The sequence below is a fragment of the Apodemus sylvaticus genome, chromosome 22 (genome assembly GCF_947179515.1).
Source record: "Apodemus sylvaticus chromosome 22, mApoSyl1.1, whole genome shotgun sequence".
Classification (NCBI taxonomy): Eukaryota; Metazoa; Chordata; class Mammalia; order Rodentia; family Muridae; genus Apodemus; species Apodemus sylvaticus.
Window position 1 is genome coordinate 28,028,564 of NC_067493.1, and position 24,252 is coordinate 28,052,815.

The window sequence follows — 24,252 nt, forward strand, 5'->3', positions numbered from 1 at the left end:
GTGTGTGCTGGAACCTGTGGTCGTGAAGGCAAGAATGCTTTGCAGAAACAAACAGGGTGGGCATAGGTGACCAGGGTATGTGAGACTTGTCAGCAGAAACAGAGACAGCAGCCGGACGGCAGCGGCACACACCTTTAATCCCAGCACTGCAGAGGCAGAGGCAGGGGCAGGGGCAGGGACAGGGGCAGGGGCAGGGGCAGGGGCAGGGGCAGGGGCAGGGGCAGGGGCAGGGGCAGGGGCAGGGGCAGGGGCAGGGGCAGGGGCAGGCAGATCACTGTGAGTTTGAGGTCAGCCTGGTTTATAAAGTAGATTTCAGGACAGCACAGAGACAGCAAAAATCATGTTCCTTAGACCTGGGCGTGGCGGTGGGGTGGGGCTTCAGAGGCGCAGTCTGCCCTCTCAGCTGTGTGGTGCTAGGGCAGTTATCTTCCCTGCCTGAACTTTATTTTCCGGCAGCTACCCTGCATTCAGGATGGAGTCGAAGGCTCTGAGGCAAGCTTACCGAAGGCCCATCTGAGGCCTGCTCCACCTCGAAGGGAGGGCCATGCTCCTCCCTGACTGACCCAGAGCAGAGCTGCTCACAAGTAGAAGGGCGTCTGCTGTGATCAAAGGCTTTCCAGCTGCACTTAGCTCTCAGAAGCAGCAACGGCAATTTTGGCAGCGGAAGGATCTAGAAGCGCAAGCAAAGCAGAAACGGGGAATCTAAACAGACCTGGCTTTCTAAAGTAAGATCAAAGCTGCCTCCAGGATCCTGTGCTTCAGAGGAAACCAGACATCTGGAAAGTTCTTGGAAGAAATTGGCTGACAGGGCAGAGTGGTCTGGCAGGGACAGCTAGGTGGAGGTGACTTGTGTCCAGGAATGGCCAGTGTCCACCCGTTTTGTCAAGAGGGAACTGTCCAGGCCGGATGAGCCAACTTAGGGAGCCCCTGACAGCCAGGGAAGATTCTTGGGGTTCATGGGAGCTAGTGACTGCCTGGGAGCCTCACCATAAGCTGCAAAAGGGGGCTGTGGGCTAGCTGATTGGAGCAGTAGCTGCAGGGGGGAGGCCCGGAGAGGTGAGATGATAAATGGTGGGTCCTCCCCAGTGTGGGAAGTCCATGGGATGTGCAAGACAATCAGCTGGGGTCCCCTGCTGAGGATGGGAGGGAGCCCACACCAAAGACACAAGACAAAAGATGTGTCTAATCTGCTCAGATGAGCATTTAGCTTCATTGTTTGTTTGTTAAACGAGATCCCATGATCTGGGCATGGTGGATCCTGCCTGTAATGCCGTCTTTAGGGAAGGTGGAAATGGTTGGATCCCTTGGGTTTAATAGCCAGCCTATCTAGCTGAATCTGTAACTCCAGGTTCAGTGAGGGACCCTGCCTTAAAAAAATCAAGACACAAAACAAAAAACAAAAACAAAAAGCAAAAAAAAAAAAAAAAACCCAAGGATGAGAGAAACTGAAGAGAAGACCCCTGGCATCGACCAACGGGCTCCACATGCGACTGCTTGTGCATGTTTGAGGGCAAAACAAACAAAAACATCAATAAACCAACAAAAACTAAAATAAAATTAAAAACAAAATCCAGAATTTCAAAATAACCAAGCCCACAGTACACTGACTCTGCAGTGGATGACCTTGATGGTCCCTGCCTCTGAAGCCCGCATCTATGACAGCTGCTTCAACCCCACGAACCCGCATGAGATGTCTATCTACCGTCCCTCAGCAGGGCTGCGGGGGCCACAGGCTATAGAAAACGCAGTCTAGTGAGTTCCTGACTGGCTTCTGCCTGTTCTGATCCTCTGATTCACGTTGTGTGATCTCCTCAACTGTATCCACCCCACGGCACCGCAGGCAAAGCCGAGCTGGATGTGGAGTGCCACTGCTGGCAAATCATCTGCAGGGGCTCAGGATCAACCCTGAGGACGTCTGGAGTGACAAGGGCAAGTCTTGAGGTCACAGTGCTGAGTCTGAGAACCGGAGCTAAGAGGCCATCTGTGGGTCCTCAAATGGACCAACGCAGAGAGAATACAGTGACCCAGCTGGGCCAGCTGGTGGCATGGGCTGCCAAGGGGCAGGAGGCTGAGGTCCTGTCCTGGTGGTGCGGGGAATTACTACAGAGATGTCTGCATTTAGAACACTGAGCTCGGTGAATGGCATTTTAAGTACTACACGGAAGCCAGGGAGGGAACAAGTGAAGCAGCTGCTGGGGAAGCATGGATACCTGAGCTCCATTCCCAACCCACATGAAGGAGGAGGAGGAGGAGGAGCGAGGAGCGAGGAGGGGTGAGGAGGAGGGGGAAGGAAGAAAGAGGAGGAGGGAGGAAGAGGGAGGAGGATGGAGGAGGAGGGGGGAGGAGGGGGAGGGAGGAGAGGAGGGAGGAGGAGGGAGGAGAAGGGACGAAGAGGAGGGAGGAGGAGATGAGGAGGGAGGAGGAGGGAGGAAGAGGGTGGAAGGGGAGGGAGGAGGGAGGAGGAGGGAGGAAGAGGGAGAAGGAGGGAGGAGGAGGGAGGAGGAGGGGAAGGAGGGAGGAGGAGGGTGGAGGGGGAGGGAGGAGGAGGGGGAGGGAGGAGGAAGAAGGAGGAGGGGGAAGGAGGAGGGGAAAGGAGGAAGGAAGAGGGGGGAGGAGGGGGAAGGAGGAAGGAAGAGGGAGGAGGAGGGGGAAGGAGGAAGGAGGAGGAAGGAGGAGGAGGAAGGAGGAGGGAGGAAGAGGAGGGAGGAAGAGGAGGGAGGAGGAGGGAGTAGGATGGGGAGGAGGATGGGGAAGGAGGAGGGAAAAGGAGGTGGAGGAGGATGGGGAAGGAGGAGGGAGGGTGGGAGGAGGGGAGTAGGAGGGAGTAGGAGGGGGAGGAGGACAGGGAAGGAGGAGGGAGGAGGAGAGGGAGGAGGATGGGGAAGGAGGAGGGAGGGTGGGAGGAGGGGAGTAGGAGGGAGTAGGAGGGAGAGGAGGACAGGGAAGGAGGAGGGAGGAGGATGGGGAGGAGGATGGGGAAGGAGGAGGGGGTAGGATGGGGAGGAGGACGGGGAAGGAGGAGGGAAGAGGAGGTGGAGGAGGACGGGGAAGGAGGAGGGAGGAGAGGGAAGAGGAGGAGATGGGTGTGGTGGTGGTGGTGCACACTTGTGGTCCTGGCATTGGGTAATAGAGATGGGAGGTTCTCTGGACCTACTCAGTGAGCTCTAGCTCAGGGAGAGACCCTGTATTAAAAAAAAAATCAAGGTTAAATGTTTCTGAGGAATGGTAGCCAGAGCTGACATCTGCATACGTACACATGAGCACACATGTGCACAGACCCTTCCACATACCCTCACATACCTGAAAACAAACAATAGTACACACAGAACAGCATTTGACACCTTCCTCACAGACCCACCCAGGGAAGTAGGAGAGGCTAGCAACAGTGCTTGGAACATCTGGACAGAGCAGAGATGCGGACGTCGGACATTGATTGACAGGAGATGGAGTGCAGACACTTTGTGCCCCCAGTTGTGGAATCCTGGTGGCTGTCCTACCATCTACATGCTATCTGAGAGCTCTGCCGGCTGTGTGGCCTGGCCCCGAGACCGCAGAGGGCGATACTCTCACCGCTAGCCTGAGTGCTGAGCCTGCAGCTCTGCTCTGAGTGGGTGGCCTAGGTGACTGACATTATCCAGCCTGCGTGCCCCTGGAAGGGAGTGTTCTCAGCAGATCCCTGTCTGACTGGTCAGGATCGTGCTTGTTTCCCGTCCTCACTCAGAACCCAGGACTGGAGCCTGGGCTGAAATGGAGAGAGAATACTTGCTGGGTCTGAGAGCCACAAGTCAGCCATTTTGCCCAACAGCAGTGCCTTTGAGAATAGGATGAAAATCACCTTAAAACTTGCAATTGGGCCTGGGGACATGATCCGGCCAACAAGGGCCTTGCCACGTAGGCATGGGAACCTGAACCCGTCCTCGGAACCCACGTAAAACAAGGCTGAATGTGGTGGTATGCACTTATAATCCCAGAGCTAGGGTAGTGGGGATCAGAGGATCCCTGGGGCTCACTGGTCAGTCTGCCTAATTAATGTGATCAGTGAGCCCCAGGTCCCAGTGAGAGACCCTGATTCAAAAAAACAAGGTGGCCATCACCCGAAGTAGGACACCAAAGGGTGCTCCCTGGTCTCCAGAAGTATGCATATACTCAAAATGGGTAAGTGCACAGGTGTGTGAAGGAGTGAACACACGAGAATGAGTGCACACACCTATGTGAACGAGTGCACACAAACATGAACGAGTGCATGTCTACATGAACGAGTGCACACAAACATGAATGAATGCATACAAACATGAATGAGTGCACACATCTACATGAATGAGTGCACACAAACATGAACAAGTGCACACAAACATGAATGAGTGCACACATCTACATGAATGAGTGCACACATCTACATGAATGAGTGCACACATCTACATGAATGAGTGCACACAAACATGAACGAGTGCACACAAACATGAACGAGTGCACACAAAATGAATGAGTGCATACAAACATAAATGAGTGCACACATCTACATGAACGAGTGCACACAAACATGAACGAGTGCACACACCTCTATGAGCGAGTGCATACAAACATAAGCAAGTGCACACACCTGTATGAATGAGTGCATACAAACATGCATGTATACAGTACATGCATACACATAAGAATGTATACAAATGCAAGTATACACCCATGCTGGATCAAACTGTGCAGCGAAAGACAAGAAGCAGCGCGGTGCCCAGGCACAGCCAGGCTGCAGCTCAGCACCAGCTACCTAAGAGGTATGCACGGCTAGGGATGTGGTGGTCGGTCCCTGTGGGCAGTGGAAGGAGCTGGGGTTGGACTGAGAGATGAAGTCCTGAGTCTGCAGAAACAAGTGGTCATCAGGGCCAGTCCCTATGGCTGAGGCAGGCAGGGGACAAGGTGACAATATTAGCAGAAACCCAGAGGGTCCCAGGTTGAGGTGGGCTTCATCTCTTTGAATGAATGTTCCTATCTACAGCACAGGCTGTCTGGTGAACCCAAGAAACTATGAGCAATAAGTTTCTGATACAGCCAACCTCAGAGACTCTCTACATCCAGGATTATTCAGCTCTTCATAGATGGTCACAAGGGGTCCAAGGAAAGATACATGTGTGTCTCCACTTATTTAAGACATTCTATTTTGGGCATGCATGCGTGCGTGCGTGAGTGCATGCATGTGTGCGTGAGTGCATGCATGCGTGCGTGTGTGAGTGTGTGCGCGCATGCGTGAGTGTGTGTGTGTGTGTGTGCATGTGCCTCATTTGTGCACAGAGGCCAGAAAAGGGTATTGGATGCCCTGTTTAAGCCATTATACCCTTAGACAAATTTCTCTCTGGATCTGGAATCCCAGTGACCCCCTGTCTCCATTTCCCATAGCACTGAGGTTACAGGCAAGGGTCTATGCCCAGCCTTTATGTGGGTGCTGGGGGGGGGGGGAGCGGGATTTGAACTTGTAGCCTCATGCTTGTGCACTAAGCATTCTTACCTGCTGAGCAAGCTCCCCAGCTCCTCTATTTCCTCTTATCAATGGAATCTGAGATGGTGGATGGTGGAAGTAGAGCTTTAGCAAGGCGTGGGTTCCTGGCCTCCATTCTGGCACATTTATGAATACAGCTAGGAAAAGAACCTGAGTGCTGATCTTCAGAGGCGACAAGCTAGAGCTTTTAGGTCGGCTTTTGTGCGCCACCCAGACTGAAGATAAAGCTAATGAAGGCCTTAATTGGATGTATCTGCAGGAACTGCAGGGGTGTGAGGCACCGGTGGAGTTCCCCGCCTACCTGCCTGCACTATCGGGCAGAGTGTGGCTCCCAGGGGGCAGCTGCGTCGCACTCCCCACCCCCACCCTGCCACTCTATTCTTCTTTGTAGGATGCAGACTATAGAGTACACGGCAGGCTGGGGATGTAGCCCAGTTGGTGGAGTGCTTGGCTCGCATGAATAAAGCCCTAGTTTCCATCCCCAGCACTGCATAAAACAAAACAAAACAGAACAGAACATTATGAAACAACAAACACACAAACAGAAACAGGTGTTGTTTCAAGCCTGTCCTGCCAGCACTTGAGAGGCGAAAGCAGGAAGATCAGGATTTCTAAGTCATCTTTGGCTACTTAGAGAGTTCCAGGCTAGCCTGGGCTACATGAGATCCACTCTCAAAAGCACAGCATGGCTCAGGGGACAAACTGTTTACTGTCAAACATGAAGACAGCAGTTCTGAGCTCCAGGAGAAGCTGGGCTGGTATAGCAGCCACTTGTAGCCTTAGTACCCAGGAGGCAGAGACAGGGATTTTTAGGGTTAGCTGGCTAGTTGGTATAATAGGGATTGGTGAGATTCGGGTTCAAAATGAAACCTTGGCTCAGTAACAGTGGAGATCAACTGAGAAATGTATGTGAATGTGTGCTCACATGCACTCACATGCACACACCATATATATACTATACATATACCCCATGTACATACACATACCACACGTACTATACATGCATACACATAAATATAGACACCACACACACTATACACTATACACAAGTATATCCATATACCCTCACACTCACACTATACCCCCCACACACATATGCCATACATATTTACCAAATAAAAAGTAAACAACAACAACAAACAATAATACAGTAGGTGGAAAGTGCATACCATAAACTGAGAGGGCATCAGAGAGACTTGAAATACACAGTTTGTCACAGGCTCAGACCACAGGGAAACTCAGAGAGCAGATAGGCCAACTGAGCCTGTGGCAGTGTGGTTAGAATGCCCACTGAGAGAAGTACACTATGACTTGGTTTCTGTGTACTCAAGGGATTCGAAGTCCGAAGTCTCACCACTGTGGCTACCCCAGCCACACAACACACAGTCTCCCTGAAAAGCAGGACATCCAGTGGTGACCTTCAAGGCACCCGAGATCTATGGCCAGCTGTTCTACCCTCAGAGAAGGACAGCTGGCCACATCTCCAGGTGACGGCCAGTCTCACTGGCTGATCTAGAAAGGTTTGGGAGAGCAGGGCTCTCTGGTGGCCAGGCTACCAGATGCTTCCAAGAAAGTCTGGAGTTCAAAAATATACAGCGGGCCAGCTGTAGTGGCATAGGCTTGGCAGCAAGTACTTTGTTGGCTGAGGCAAGAGAATCCTGAGTTCAAGACCTGCCTGGGCTACGCAGCAAGACTCTGTGTCAAAGAAACAAAACAACAGCCATGTGTGATGGCTCATGCTAGAGATGTCAGCACACTTAAGATTCCAAGGGAGGAGAAAGGAAAGTTAGGGGCCATTCTGGTATACATAATGAGTTCCAGGCCAGCCTAGACTATTGAATGAGACCCTGTCCCTCCTCCCAAACCCAACCCAACTTAAACCAACCAAACAGTCTAACAACAACAAAGATCCTAACCAATCAGTTTATACATTAATTAAATGCACACTGGACCACAGTGGAAACCCCTCTGTCTGGGCACAGAGAGGTGTCACTAAGAGATCACATGTCTGCAGATTGGCACATATACATGCCACACACAGGAGGCAGCATGGCCCTCCTCAGTGGAAACAGCTGCTAGGTAGATGAGTTCCATGGTTTCTGCGATGGTTGACACTGACCATCAACCTGACAAGTTGTACAGTCACCTAGGAGACATACCTCTGGACATGTCGGTAAGGAGTTTTTAAGGTTAGGTTCACTGACGTGGAAAGATCCACCCTCAGTGTGTGTAGCACCATCGCACAGGCTGAGTTCCCAGACAATGAAAAGAAGAAAGTGAGTTGAGCCCCAGCCTCCATCTCTCTCTGCTTCCTGACTGCGGATGCCGTGTGAGCAGCCGCCTCACGCTCCTGCCGCCATGTTTTCCCGCCATGATGGGAAGTTGACTGTGCGCCCTTCAACTATGAGCCAAATAAACCTTTCCTTCCTGAGGGTGCTTCTCTCGGGATAGTTTATCCGAGCAACAGGAAGAGTAATCTAATCCCTAAGCGCTTGAGAGCTGACCGAGGCCAGCATGCGACTCAAGCCACGTGAGTCCCCCATCCTCTCCCATCCCCAGCTACCTGGGGACACAAAGAAGGTTCTCCATAGCTTCTTATCCCGTGTCACATCCCGGATCTCCTTGGTCATGTTGATCATCCTACCAGCCACTGGAGGGACTCTGCGGAAATCCAGGATCCTGTGGGAAAAGGTGGGGAAAGGATTCTTTATTCTCGAGGCTGCTGCTCGCCACCATCTCCAGCAGCCAGCAGCTCTACCATTGTTCTCCAGGCTGTTGGGCTCAGCTCAGCCCAGAACCATCAGCGGCAGGAAACCGTGCAACCCCGGAAGGATTGAAGCCTCTATGCGTCATGCATTGACTCTGGCCCTGCCAGGCGACTCGATAACTAAAATGTGCCCTCATTCCAGGGCTAAATTTAAAAGGAAATTAAATTAAATTACCCACTCTTAATGGGTCTCTTTCTGCACACATTGCCGCTTACTTAATTAAATGGAGATGCCCAATGCTAGATTTTTCCTGCTGACACAGGATGTAGAGATGAGTTGTCCCTTGGGGGAGGGATGGACAGACCATATTCCCATAATGAGGGGCCCCAATGGCTTCATAAGACAGCTGCAGCCAGCATCCTACCACCTCAAGCTTCGTGACTGTGTTTTCATGTGTACACATGTGGGTTCATACATGTGGGTGAAGCACATGAGATCAACCTGGGCTTCATTTCTTAGGAGCCATCAACCTTGACTCTCAGCAACCTGAAACTCACTGATTGAGCTAAACTGACTGGTGGTTACCACGCCCCAGAGGTCCTCCTGTCTCTACCTCCCTGGCACTGGAACTGCAAGTGTATACCACGCTCTGGGATAGACCCCAGATGTGCAAACACCTTAACAGCAGAGCCATCTCTCCATCCTCATGGCTGGTTTATAAGCAGGCAACACGAGTGACCTCATGGTGCAAAGTTACTGTTGTCACAGAAAGGCTTTCTGGGTTCAGGATGCTTAAATGTCTGGCTTCTGAGGATTTCTAGTTCCCATGTAAGCTTTGTAATCTTCCCCAGTCTCCCAGGACCCTGCAAGATGGAGCCTGGACTCTGCAGTCTGGGCAGTCTCCCATGAGAACTAAGTTAAGATCTAAGTCTATTCATAGCTGTGGCACAGTCAGGAGGGTCTTGAAGGATGAATATTGAGTCTTATCTCTCTGCTATTTCCTGGGAAGAAGTCCCTTTGTGTCCCTCAGAGATGACCCCAGGGTAAGGCCTGTGAACAGCTCCTCAGGGTATGGACAGGGCCACGTGGAATCTATAGTGACCCAGGTGCTTCTGGGTCAAGGCTGTCCCTCAGGAGACAAATGACAAAGCCTCCCACCTTTTGTCACCAAACCACCATTCCCTCCAAGGTGCTTTCCTGACCTGTTCGACAATGCCGAGCACTTCTTTCTGCCCTTATTTCTTTTCCCTTTTCTCCCATCTGCTCCTGCTGCTCCTTGCTTGGTACAGGGGGAAGGGTGGTGCCCACAAGCATCACAAATGCAATGAGGTAGCACATAGTGCTGGGGAGACAGCTTAGTTTGGGTTTAGTCTCTAGCAATCGACTGTGGTGGCACATGCTTATAATGCCAGCACTGAGGGGCAGAGACAGGAGGATTCCTAGGGAGCGCCAGCCAGTCAGCCAGCCAGCAGGCCAGCAGCCAGCCTACTTGAAGAGTTCCAGTGATTCTGAATAGTGGGCAGCTCCTGAGGAATGATATATGAGGTTCTCCTGTAGTCTCTTCAAAGCATGCAAACATTATTTGCTTGCTACACACACACACACACACACACACACACACACATACACACATATACACACATACACACTACATACAGACATATACACACATATAGACACATACACACATACATACACACACATACATACATACATACACATATACACACAAACTCACACACATACATACACACACATACATACACATACACACATATACACACATACACACAAACTCACACACATACATACACACACACATACATACACACACATACATACACACACACACATATACACACATACACACATACACACACATACACACATACATATGCACACATAGATATGCACACATACATACACATACATACACACATACACACACACTCACACTCACACACTTACACACACATACACACATACACACACTCACACACACATACACATACACACACACACACATACACACATATACTCACACACACACACATACACTGATGGATCTTTGATGGTTTAGTGTGGAGCAACTGTGGAGGTTAACAATGGTGTCTACACAGATTCCTAAGGCCAGGCCCGTGCTTCTTGGTAGGTGGCACACGTGAATACATCGATGAATCTGGATCGGGTTGGCTCTTGGCAGTGTGAAGGGAGGGGACTCACCTGTCAAGGTGGAACGCAGCAATCTCCGCATTGTGCCTCTCATAGTCAGAGAAATAAAAAAAGTCGGGCGGCGTCTCCTGCTCCCTCGTCTGCCTGTAGAACACAGATAGAGATAGGAAGAGTGGGTCACAGAGGGGATCTCTGGCCTGAGGGGACAAGCTGAAGCGTGAACCCAAGCTGACACCCACTTCCAGGTGTTCTGCGAATCAGCTGTCGGAGGATCATCGTCAAGGGTTAAATGAAAGGGCCAGTGTGATGGCTCAGTGGCTAAAGGTGCTTGCTGCCAAAGCTGAAGATCTGATTTCAACGCCCAGGACCCACATGGCTGGAGAAAACCAATGCCTACGAATTGTCCTCTGACCTCCACATGTGCTGTGGCATGCATACTGCCCCCTGCCCAATAAATAAACATATGCTTCTTTTAAAAATAAATTATAGACAGTGGGGAGATGATTCAGGTGACTAAAATGAATGCTTTGGATGCATAGGGACCTGAGTTTAACCCCCAGGACCCATATTTAGAAAGTCAGTTCTGGGGGGAGGCAGAATGGAGGATCCCCAGGGTTCACTGGCTAGTCAGTCCAGCCCTACTTGGTGAGTTTCTGGTCAGCGAGGAGAAAACCCCTCAAGGTGGACCAGGTGTAGTGGCACATGCTTTTAATCTCAGCACTCAGGAGGCAGAGGCAGAGGCAGAGGCAGAGGCAGAGGCAGAGGCAGAGGCAGAGGCAGAGGCAGAGGCAGAGGCAGAGGCAGAGGCAGAGGCAGAGGCAGAGGCAGAGAGGCAGAGGCAGAGGAAGGCAGATCTCTGCAAGTTTTAGGCTAGCGTGGTCTACAAGCAAGTTCAAGGCCAACCAGGGCTGCATAGTGAGACCCTGACTTTAAAACAAACAAACAAACAAACATTTCCAAGGTAGATGGTGCCTACGGGTGACACCTGTTATTGACTCGAGTCCAGATGCGCACAGGCACATACATGTACACACTTGCACGTGCACACACATACACACACTCCCTAAATTATTTAAATTCCCAATGTGTCACACTTTCAAGGCACTGACCCCACAAGGCTCACGGCTTCCTAGCTGTCTATGTTTTTGGCCTGTTTCCTGAATTCTTCACTGTAGGTCCAACACCCACAGGCAGACACGCTGTGTGCCAAGTGAGGCCACATGCATTTCCCTGGCCCACACTTAGAAACTTCATCAGTAAGTGATTTGGGTCTGCCACCTTCTCTTGGATGGCAGGCCTTGGAGGGTTGATGCCAGGCCATCTGGGGGGCTGTTCAGGGACAGTGACCATGGAGGTGCTAGCAGGCACATCAGAATCTGCTCCCCAGGAAGAGAGGCTGCACTTGCCACAGTCATGTCCGTATCCCTGCTCAGAGCAGTCAAAATGGCGTACGCTGGCCCCATCTAGCCCTCTGGCACATGGCCTGGTGTTGCTCACATCTACAACCACAGAAAGCCCTCTGCGGAAGGCTTTAGAACCCTTGGAGCAAGCCTCTAACTTAAGATACTTCCTATATCTAAAGGCACGAAGTCTTGACTCTTCTTGGGGTCATCCTGAGCTCTCAGGACTGTGGGAGACCAACTGAGGAGAGCAGGGAGCTTGATGGATGGACAGAGGAACCCTCAGATCCCCACAGGGACCGTCCTCAGTCAGGAAATTTAAAGGTCAGTTGATGCTGGCTAGAGGCTCCCATGCACCCATCCTGGACTCACAGGCTCTTCAGCTTGGGCCTTGGCACCGTGTGTGTGTGTGTGTGTGTGTGTGTGTGTGTGTGTGTGTGTGCCCATCTTCTCTTAGCACTAACACCCCTGCCTCCCACAGTGAGCAGGAGACAACCCTGGAAGGATTGGCATTTGACCTTCCCCGTCTCCTTGCCAGCCAAAGATACAAAGCCAAGTAGCTACGAAAGGTCACTGTCATTCCAAAAGAATCAAAGTTCTCTCTGCTGATGTAATTTGACCTTAATGATGTGGAATTGTCAGCCTGTCATGCCCGAAGTCCTGCCTGAAGCAACATTAGCATGAAATCTGGATCCTCCCTGGCTCCCTGCCTCCTCCCCAGGCCATACAGTGAGAGAGAACTCCCCCCAAGATGCTGTTTTTTCTAAGTGTGCAAATGAGGGTCTGGGGATCACCCCTGTTCTATGGCCTGGATGCTCCCACAATGGAGCCCCACACACCTTCCAGGTTTAGATCCTTTCTTGCAGCTGGGGTTGCTGAACCCTTCTAGTCCTCAGCCCCGCTGTCAGGTGAGGCTGATGCCCCGCACACTGCTGAGTGATGAGATAGAAATCTCACACAAGGTATGAACAAGGCTTCCTGTGGCCTAGGTGGAGTTCAGGTGGCAGGCACTGGCCAACCATCTCTGATAGCTTCCTGAATAAGACTTGATCACATATACCCTCCTTAGCCTTCCAGAAGCCAGTGTGGGAAGGTGTGTGTGTGTGTGTGTGTGTGTGTGTGTATGTTGTGGGGGGGAATGTGGGCTCATGGCTCGATGGACACTCACCTTGACAGGTGGATGAGTAGGAATGGCAGGGGCGGTACACAGGCGCATAATGAAAGCTAGAGGACAACCCTGGGTGTTGTTTCTTAGGAGCAGCCCATCTGTTTGTCTTTTGTTATTGTTTGTTTGTTTGTTTTCGCAGACAGATTCTCATGTAGCCCAGACCGGTCCTGGGGTTCACTATGTAAACCAGGCTGGTTTCAAATTCACAGAAACCTGCTGGAGTCTGCTTCTTAGATGCTGGGAGTAGAGGTATGGGCCACCAGGCCAGTCTTATCCACCTTTTTCCCACCTCCCCCCCCCCCCCTTTCAGATCTCTCATTGGCCCGGAATTCACAAAATTGGCCAGGCTGGCTGGCCAGAAGGCTCTGGGAATCTGTCTGTCTCAGACTTCCTACAAATGTGCACCCCTATGTCTTATATTTTACATCGGTGTAAAGATCAAAGAACCCGCCTCAGCCCTCCCTTGTCTCAGCTGCCTACTGCAACTGTGTGGGGCCTGTGCTCAGTGGTCTCTGAGACCCAGGCCTAAGCAAGCAGTTTAATGACTGAGCTACGTCCCCAGCCTTCCCTCTCCCAGAGCAGAGGTGTCACAGACTGATAAGCTTGCTGAATGGATATCTACCATACAATGGCTGCTAAGGGTCCATGCAGGGCTGAGATGGTGAGGTTCTGACCACCCAACAGCTATGTATATACTGACACATGCATGCAGTCATCTATATACACACACAGAGGAACTCCATGTCTATTAACACTGTGCACATGTGTGTGACACACAGATACCTTACAGAACAGGCTGTTGCGGGGTTGGGGGGGACTTTGGAGAGAAGAGGTTAAGAAAAGCTCCTCTGATGCTTTCCCGGTTCCGCTGTGCAAAGGGGACTTGAAGAGGCAGCCTGACTACCTCCCACTCACCGGAAGAGCCTCAAAGCTGGAGGGACCCCACAAGCAACTTTCCTCCCGGACTGCATGGATCCTGTTGTTAAAATATAACTCGTGCGGGGCTGAGGACGTGGCTCAGTTGGTAGAATGTTTGTCTAGCATGCAAGGGGTCCCCAGTACTGAATAAACCAGGTGTGATGGTGCACACCTGTAATCCTAGTACTTGGGAGGTTGAGGATGGAGGAACAGAGGTTCAAGGTCATTCTTGAGATCCTGTCAAATTAAGGAAAGAAAGAAAGAAAGAAAGAAAGAAAGAAAGAAAGAAAGAAAGAAAGAAAGAAAGAAAGAAAGAAAGAAGAGAAGAGAAGGGAAGGGAAGAGAAAGGAAAGGAAGAGAAGAGAGGAGAGGAGAAGAGAAGAGAAGACAAGAGAAGAGAAAAGAAAAGAAAGCCACAACTTGCATGGCCACTTTTGCTGACATAAGCTCTGTTCTACTACCTGCTGGGTGTCCCAGGAGGACAGCTGTGATTCACCCCACAGCTGGCCTTTGCCAGTGCTGTGCCTTCTTCCTGCCTGACTCCTCTGTAGGTCTTATCCTGGCGGGTAGAGTCAGAGCAGGGGGTGGGGGTTCCCTCCCCAGGAGCTCTTGGCAGTGTGACACTGGAGGGCATTGTTAGCCAGGCTCTGGTGGAAGCAAAGGGGATGGGGGTGTTCCCTTCTCAGGATCCTGAGGGCAGCCAAGGCTTGCCTCAGAACTTCTGTCTGAGGACAAAAAAACAAGTGGGCAGCTGACCGTCACCCTGTGGTTGCCTCCACACACTGACCTGAGGACAATCAGGCAGCATTCACCCCGGTGCTGATTAGGGACCAGCCTTCCTGCCCACCATCTGACCCTCTCCCTCCCCCCCCCCCCCACCTCTGCCTGCTTCTTTGAGGAGGTGACATTTCTCAGATTCAAGTGACTTAGAGTCATGGGGCTCCCTGAAAGGGCTTCTGGCCTGACCTGATTCCTGGTTCCGCATCCTTGGGTTCAGACACCCGCCTTCTACCTTCCTCGGAAGCTGGAAGCTGGCTGATGTCCCAGACCCTCAGCAATTACCCCACCCCCACATCACAGCCTGCAGGTGTCCCTGTCTCCTAGGTACCTTCTTTCCTGGAATAGCCCAAGGGTTCAGAGAAGCGGCAAGAATGTTCTATTCAGAGGTGTTCCTCTCTTGTTCTAAATGCCTCTTGGGCACTTCACGTTTGTTCTGACCTGGGACTCCCGGTGGGTGTTCCTTTTCTTCCCTTCCAGAGAGACTCAAAACTCTGCCCTTTGGAACCTTGCCCCTGGGGAGAGGCAGGAACAGCATTTGCCCCTCAGGCCTCATTTTCCCTTGCTGCACAGTAATAGAGAAATAGAAGAAGAGCCCAGAGTGGTCTCCAGGCGAAAGTGAAGTAGAGGGAGGAAGGGTCCTCAGATGTCCCCCCAAATGACCCCAAGCCAGGGCTCCTTTCCCCAGACCACTAACCATTCTGTGGATCTTATTACTCTCCTGGAGGCAGTTCATCCCAGACTCCCCCATGACTCTGGGATCCAGGATCCCAGCTGGTTACCCTGGATCTCTCAGAGCACTCTGATGACATGACTATGGGTGCAGACAGCCCCCACAACTTAGGGGCTCAGTTTCTCTTAAAACCAGGTTCTGAGGCTTCCAACAGCCAAGTTGCCCTGGGGTAATGTGTGCATGAAGGGTCTGTACACATGAGGGGCCCCACATGCCACTTCTGACCTGCTGGGCCAGAGCCTGAGTTGTGGGCCCAGGAAACTGGATTTTAGCAAGTTTATATGATTTCATTCAACCAAAGCCAGGGCCATTGCCGTGGCTGAGGCTCTGGACCCTGTAGGCTGCCCCCCTTATCATCCATAATGAGTATGACTGACCTGTACTCAGCTCCCCTAAGGATTCTCAGAATCTCCCAGCAGCACAGTCTTTACCATGAGCTCCTGGTGGACCAGCTCTATGGGATCAGGGCCTTGCTGAGGGTTGGAAACTCTGCCATCCCCAACCTTCTACCAGACTCTAGGGATCAGCTGTCCACTGACATGTTAGAGGCCCCACGGCAGCTGCAAGAAGACCCAAGACTTCAGACTCTCCATGCAAGTCACATGAAGTGCCTGTTGAAACATGCACACAAGGCGACCAAAATGGGCCAAGACACGGAACCCAGGACCTCATGCGTGCTACACAGACCACTCTACCAACTGAGCCATGTCCTCAGCCCCACACAAGTTGTATTTTAACAACTTTAACGGACAGGATCAGTGTAGTCTAGGAGGAAACCTGTCCTCTTGCCCTTCCAATTCTTCATGTGATGACAACTCCGGAGCTGTCACTCAACAGACTGGCTTCCAGCTGTCCCCACACAACATGCCACTTAGATACAGGGATCTCCCATTGGTTCATTAGTCCTGTCCTTGAGACTGAGTGGTGGCCTTGCTATCAGCTTTTGTGGTGGCCCATGCCTATTATTCCAGTACTGGGGAAGCAAGGGGATCACAAATTCAAAGCCCAGTTTCTGCAGAGTGAGTTCAAAATCAGCCTAGGCAACTTAAGATGACCCTTTCAAACAAAAGAAAACAAAACACAAACAAACAAAAAAAGATCAACAAAATGAAACAACAACAACAACAACAAAACCCTCCACAATACAATACTGTTACCATGGTACCTTATGCCAGACACCATGTGCACCGCTGACCTGCAACATAGAAAACAGGTTGTAGCCTATGGGAAGCAAGGCCAATTACATTGGGTTCTGCTATGCTGAGGTTACACTGGGCCCTAATGGCCTCCAGACTCTATTCCCTGTCGCCCAATGTCAGCTCTAGCCTGGGCCCTCCAGAGGCTTCTGGACCCTGTGTCAGACTACTTAGACTCTGGACTCTTCAATAGCATAGTGTTTCTGGGAACCAATTCCCCCTTCTAAGGCTGTGATCTTCAAGGCAGTCACTGGTTCAAAGAGTTGAGGCCTCAGGGCGGAACTAACCCAGGTTCTGAAGGTCAGTAGGGCAGCTTCCTAGTGGTTGTAGGCTCAGGAGAGGCAAGAATGGGAGAAGCTGGACATTCTGGAAGATGCTGACAAGGTAGATCCCTGTGGGGGGTCTTCATTGAGGTCAGGTAGAAAGTGAGAAAGTATCCCCCCTCCTTAGGGAAAACTTAAAAAGTTTCAATCACTCCACAGTCGGGAACATAACCTTCTGCCTGGCACCTAGCAGAGTTCCCAGTCGGCAGTCACATTTCAGGACCATATGCTGCCAGGGACAAGACCAGACTACTGAAAAGACACACAGAGAGACCTCTAAAGCCAGTGTTGCTACGAGACCTGCAGGTTTCCCTTCATGTCCCCTCAGAGACCTGCCACCTAGCTTCCCTGGCCGCTCTTACCTCTGGGTCATAGACATTGGCTTCTTTTGCGCAGGGGAGACTGAATATCTACTGCTGGCCAATTTCAGGGTGGTGCTTTGGAAAAGTACTAGGCCCGCTGTGACCCGGGGCAGAGGACAAATTTGGTGAAACCCAGTCCCACAAGTCCCAAGAGCAATCAGGTATAGCAGGCAGGTGCAAGGGTGGGCCTTCACATTCAGGAGGGAAAGATGTTATCAGACTCTCAGTTGGCCGGGTACCCAGAACAAGGAACTGCCTGGCCCAGGGGGGAGGGATAGGGCCACCAGGATGTGTGCTTCCTGGAACAGGAGGGGGGTCTTTAAGTAGGCTGGGAACCCATGGCCCAGGTTGGCTACCAACAGCTTCTTGTAGGCTGTGCCCATCCAGATGGCCTCACTCTGGTTGGGCAATATGCCACCTGTGTTGGAGCAACATAGCCATTTCAGCAAGTGGGATGTATCATGCTCACCCAACAGGTTTAGCATGGGCAGCCTGACTGTGCTTTCTGTGGGGGGGGGGAATAAGCGAGGCCAGCCAGTCATGATGGTGCACCCCTATAACCCAGCACTCAGGTCGAAGCAGGAAAGGATGGCCATCAGTTCCTGGCTTACATAGGGAGTTCTAGGTCAGGTAGGACAACTCTTCCCTAAAGAGTAACCTGATGTATATACAAAATATAAGAATTCTCTACCAGGACTCATCTGGGGAGAGACTCTGGGTGTGGTTATCATAACCCACACGTGTGTCTCCAGGATTGTGGATGACAGCATGGTGGAGTGGCACACCCTCCCTTTATAGAAGGAAGTTGGGGGACCATTACTTATGAGGATGGATGTTCACAGCTTGTGCTGGGGACTTGTCATTCTGTCCTCATTCCGATGGATGCCTTGGGAACCTCTGAGATGTGAGTGGCATTCTCAGTGGGCTGTGGTGGACACTGGCAATGTGTCTGAGGGGATTCAAGATGAGGTTCATGGTCCCTTCTGCCCTAGCAGCACGGCCAGGCTCCACAGCCTCACAGTAGTAAGTGGGCTGGGCTGTCCTCTATGCCCTCATATGGGCTTTGGACCAACAGCTCAGAGTAGGAAGGGCCTGCAGGAGACTTTTGAAAGCTTGCCTTTTGGTCTATGTAGGTCACTCAAGTACACACAGAGTAGCTGTGTGTGTGTGTGTGTGTGTGTGTGTGCCAGCGAGGTACTAGAGGAGTCACAGCTAGAGCACTCTCAGCTACAGATAAGACCTGGGGAGACCCCAAGGAGTGGGTGGCCCAGTGGGCACACCTCCCCTATCAAGACCCTGTTAGTTCCAGGGACCTCCTCCCACACCCTACCCACATAAACACCTTGCCCTCTGAGATCAAAAGAAACTCCAGATGGCCACCCCTGGCCTTCACCGTGAGACCATCAGCTGTAGGAAGGTGCAGGTCTGGTTTTTAAACACTCAGCAGGGCTGGAGAGGGTCATGAGCTAGAACTCTGTGGTGGTGGCTTCATGCAGGACAATCTGCAGTACAGTGGCCTGGGATTAAGGGGAGAGGGAACCCAGGAAATCCCAAGCAAGGTGCTTGAACAAGTCTTCTCTCACGGGGATGCTTACAGCTCCCCTTTGAGGGCTACACTAGTCCCCAAAGGCCACTAGAAAGGCGGGCATCAGCGGGCCTACAGCCGATACCTACAGCCGTTTACAATCTCTTTACCTTGCCCTCGAGACTTAAAACACCTAAAATCCCCTCAGAACAACTTCTCTGAGCTTTAATGAAAACACTGTTAAGTGTTAATTGTGTTTATTTATAGTAAACTGGAAGTGAGTCCTCCTGTGTTATACACAGGGCTGAACAATAATCCTGCAATGATATCCACATCAGACCCTCCAGGGGTCTGAGCCCACAGCTCCTGGCAGGCGGGAAGGAACTCCGCACACGGTGCTCGGGAACTTGGCATCATTTTCCTGGTGATATAGCTAAGGAAACTAAGGCAGAGCGAAGACATAACTTGCCCCAGGGCCACGAAGAACGGGGTCAAAGTTTGCAGCTGGATGAGCTGATACCCCAAGTTCTGGCACTGACCCACAAAGTTGTACTGCCCCATGCCCTCTCTGGGGCAGCTGAAGCAGCAGTGATGGCCGGCTAGAGGGCAGAGAGCCTGCTGGGACCAGCCTGTTCCTGCTTGGCTGCAACGCCAACAGGCTTCTGTGGTCCTCTCCAATCACTCACGATATGCATGCCAATCAGCTGTAGATAACTATGAATACACACATCGAACCTTCTAGGTGCTGGGCTCTGTCCTCAGGGCACCAAGTGTGCCGTCTCATCTGCAGGGCACAGCGCAGTGAGCAGTGTTGTCAGAAAGAAGCCCATCCCACAGGCAGATGAAGGGATCTGGAACTCTGAGAGGGTGACAGAGAACGCCAGCTGGGAAGCTGCAAGGCCAGAGAGGCATAGCCACGCCCTCCATCCACCCGAGGCCTTCTGCGTGAGCCTGACAATCTAGATGGTGGAGGACACTCGCTGTTGATTTAAACTAAAACAGCAACAACAACAACAACCTTTATCTAGTATGAGTGATGGAGACCAATGTTCAAGGTTGGGCAGACACCGGTTGGCACATGGCCCTATCCATACCTTCCTCTGTCTTCACGGGTTTTCTCTTCTATGCTCGGCACCTCAAATTCTCTTTCAACTTCCATGCATAAGAACATGCGATTGTGCTGGAAAACCCAGGCACTCAGTTCACCCTCGAACTCCTGCTTAGTCACATTTTTCAAAGACTCCATTGCAAAATAAAGGGCACGGGGCTGGGAGTAGGCAGAGGCGTTTGTAGGGAAAGTGCTTATTTTGAAAGTACAAAGACCTGAGTTTGATCCCCCAACATGGCCCATGTAAAAATGACCTGCTGGTCTGCCAATCTAGGTTAACTGGTGAGTCGCAGGTCAGTGAAGAGACCCTATCTCAGAAGATGAGGATGGCTCCCAGAATGAAAAGATAAGAGAGCACTGAGAGGTTCCAGGGATTCCATGCTGGTATCTCGGGGGCCTTCCCTATCCTGGGGCTGATGTCAAGGACACCAAACCTCCGGGAAGACAAGAGCACCCCCCCCCCCCTTTCCTGCTAAGTGCACAGCGGGTCCCTGACTCACCAAATGAAGGCGTGGAGGCAGAAACCAGCCCTTCTGTCTCCAGTAATCTTCCTGTCACTCACACAGCAGAAAACAGCCCCCTTGTCATTAGGGAGATATATTAAGCTATTTAATACCAGGCTGTCTGCAAGTGAATGTTTTCTGGAAGGAGAGGGGGCTTCTTCTTGGCAGAAGCTCACTATGACCTTCAGTCCTGGGGTATACAGAGATACCTCATGCTAAACCTGGTATTTCTCATTTCAGCCCCGTGGGTGCCAGTGTGTACAGCTCTTGTTTAAAACCTTGAGCACCATGTTTAGGTCTCAGTCTCTTCCTGGTGGAGCACGGATGGGCCATGTCTAAGTTGGACTGAATCATGCTTGCAGACAGGAATGGGATCTGTGGGCCTGGTCAGGATCCACTCTTTCCTGGTCTTCCTACTGGCTGTGGGTAAGAGTCAGAGGCAGGGAGCCCCAGAGGAGTAGGGGGTGGGGGCAATGACATGTTACAGCTATTTGTGTACTGGCAGGAACACGTATGTACCGAGAGTCCTCACAAGGCAAAGCGAGGGGTTATATGACTCTGTGTGTCTCACCTTTGAAATGGGCCAGTTCCCTGTGTGTGGGGTAGGGGTGTTCCTGTTGGCTGCCTCTGGAGGATCCCTGAAGGCTATGAATGTCCTGCCTGTGTGCCTACATTACTACTTGCCCAGATGGGCTCAGTGCCCTCAGACCTCTCAGTTTCTGGCAAAGCTCCGAGGCCCAAATCGGTGAGCTTTCCCAGGTGTGGAACCCCCAAGAAGCATGGGCCTGGCCAGCCTGGTTGGCTTTATAAACACAGGAGACCACTGCATGCCAGCACATGTCAACCGTACTAATGCTGGGCGGAGGCCACCACTGTGGAGGAAAAGGGATACTGTCAGGGACAGTAAGGCTGACAACCCAAAGAAGCTGTTCAGGGCCAGATGGTGTCTCTGCTTCTCCTTGGGGTGGCTTTACACCATAGCTCAGTATGAACTGCAGTCCTCAGAGAAAGATCCATTACTCTCCCTCACCCACAGGTAAGAAGTTTGTACTAAGGCCAGATTCCATGCCCCACTGAGTCATGACTGTCTTGAGGCCAGTCTCCTAAATAGCTTAGGAGTGTCTAGCTCAGTAGGGGGGCCTGAGCGTATAGTACTCAAAATTGACACAATACAGGATCTCAGTGACTCCAGCAGCTGGAAGAATCCTGCCTGTCTATGGAGAATCTGTTCTCCAGAGCCCAGGGGCCCAGAGGCACCACAACATACCTGTCCAGCTTCTTTATTTAGACTGTTTTATTTTGGTACTAGAAACTGCACCCAGGGCTTCACAGTGCTAGGCTCAGCCTACCAGTGAACCACATCCCTATTCCCCCACTGGGGGATTCTAGGCAGGGGCTCTACCACTGAGCCACGCCCCCAGCCCCTCACTGGGGGGGCTCTACCACTGAGCCACGCCCCCAGCCCCTCACTGGAGGATTCTAGGCAGGGGCTCTACCACTGAGCCACGCCTCCAGCCCCTCACTGGGGGATTCTAGGCAGGGGCTCTACCACTGAGCCACACCCCCCTATCCTTTTTACTTTTAAATTTTAAGATCAAGTTACCCAGGCTGGCCTTGAACTCACAATCTTCCTGCCTAAGCCTCCCAAGTAGTTTGGATGACAGGCCTGTTCTACCAGTCCTGGCTGATTTGTGTCTTTATTTGGGAAACTTCCTTGTTTGTTTCAGGTTTTATGAAGAACGCAGCAGGCAGGTCTCCCTCGCATTCTTCTGTTACCAGGCGAGACCTGTGCTGCTGCTCCATTGGTTCGGATAGGCTGGTTGTACAGTCAGAACTTCAGAGTCAAGCAGGGAAATGCTGACATTCGGACAGCCAGACCCTCCAAACTCCTGGCACAGCCAGCGCCCCACAGTGGGGTGTAGGAGGCGAAAACAGCTGGCCTCTTTGCCAGCCGAGGATGAACTGGAAGATGGATTACCGTGACTCCCTGTCATGATCAAGTCCATGAAAACCAATAATGACTCAAAGCTTTGTAACCTAGGGAAATTTGAAGTCATGCAAAGATGACCACCAAGGGGAAGACTGGGGAGATGATTCTATTGGTAAAGCATTGGCGCACAAGTCTGAGGATCCAGATTCAGTGAGATGCTCTGTCTCCAAAACTAATGTGGAGAATGATAGAGAAAAACATGCACCATTGACCTCCAACCTCTACACACGCGTGTGCATACGTGTGAACATCCCCTCAAAACAATAAAACCAGGGCTAGGGACATGGCTTAATGTGTGAAGGGCTTGCTATGCAAGCCCGAGGACCTGGTTTCACATCTCCAGCATACATATAAATACTGAGAGAGCATGGAGACTCACCGTGATCCCAACCTCGGGGACTGAGGCAGGAATCACGGCCATAAGCCCTTAGCGCACCTCTGTGAACATGAAGACACATGCGTGCATTTTGAAAGTCTCTGCAGCTTAGCTCAGAGGGGAACCAAGGAGAATGGAATGATACTCTCTAGGCTCCGGGAATACACAGTCCACTTCTGTGGACCTCGTCTCTGTGGCTTGTCAATTTATTTAACGATAATTTTTTTTTTTAAAGCAAGACGAAAGAAGCCGGGGATTAAATTTCTTGCACAAGTTGCTGCTACCATCTTGTGTCCCCTCCAAGGAGCCCGCAATGTTTAGAAAGTATCAACTGGAGAAATAAACTGGGTCCAGAGCCAGGGGCTCATCTCTCGGACCATTCTCCGGCTTAAGGACTTCCCTTTGGGGGCTGTTTAAAAAGAAAAGCCAAGAAAGCGAAACAGGAAACTGAAAACGAGCAGCTCTAACCAAACCACTTCTGGATGAAACCCCCTGACTTTCCTCCCCACCTCGACACTGTGGGTTCCCTAGCAACTGTCATAGCTGCAGAAAAAAGAAAGATGACACTTTCCGTATGGCTGTTCCAAACAATTTTTGGAGAAAATAACTTGCTTGGATTTTTTTTTTTTTAAGTGGGGGTCACCTTCCCTGGAGCCTCTGGAGACAAGGTCCCAGCATAGATGATGCTGCGGTCCCCAGGAGGTCACCAAGGATGTGAGGGCACAGCAGGGGCAGACTGTGGCTTTGCTCTGAGCTGGCCTTGCTGGGTTTTGTAATGCATTCTTCTCCCTGCCATTTCTCAGCACTGCCACCGTTTGATAATGATTCCCTTCTGCCGTAAGTGAATAGCCTTCCAGCTGTTGAACGGTAAGAACAGGAGATGGCTAACTGCTGGGGTTAGCCTCAGGCAATGCCATTTTGGCCATATGGGAACCTTAGGGTGACAAGGAGCTAGTGGGACCTTAGTAGCCAGAGGACCATATGTCAGGCGTTAAGATGGGGGCAGGGCTGGGGATGTGGCTCAGCCAGTGGGATACTCACCTATCATACGTAAGACCCTGGGTTTAATCCCTAGTACCAAGACCAGACCAAACCAAACTAACCATCCATCCATCCATCCATCCAACCAACCAACCAAAGAAACAAAAATCCCAGAAAGCTGACAGTGAACACCTGTAATCCCTAGCCGGGTCAAGGCAGAAGCTCCCAGGTTCCATGCCACCCTTAGCTACATAGTGAGTTTGAGGGCAATCTGATGTGAAAATCATCTCAAAGAAGAAGAAATGGAAGACAAATGAATGTTAGGAACAGCTTGAAGACCTGTGCTGACCAGTCAGTGTGAAGACAAACCGGAAGTGAGACCTGGCTCTACAGACAGATAGTGGGGGAGCATTTCCTTCTGTGCTCGGGGTCCTTGTCTGTGAACACATGACGGTGTGATGGCTCTTATGAGGCTGGTGGAGACCTTCTCACTGAACTGGAGTCAGCATGGGTCCCTGCCC

At 51.4% G+C, this 24,252-nt stretch overlaps 1 protein-coding gene across 1 annotated transcript in view; it reads right to left on the reverse strand.

Moving 5' to 3' along the window:
• Positions 1-24,252, reverse strand: part of Fam20c (FAM20C golgi associated secretory pathway kinase) — a 57,024-nt gene that overhangs the window by 7,066 nt on the left and 25,706 nt on the right. The window contains exons 4-5 of the mRNA XM_052168361.1: positions 10,423-10,515; positions 8,055-8,170 (exon numbers count right to left, since the gene is read on the reverse strand). Coding sequence (XP_052024321.1) covers positions 8,055-8,170; positions 10,423-10,515 — 209 coding nt within the window. The remainder of the gene's footprint in view (positions 1-8,054; positions 8,171-10,422; positions 10,516-24,252) is intronic.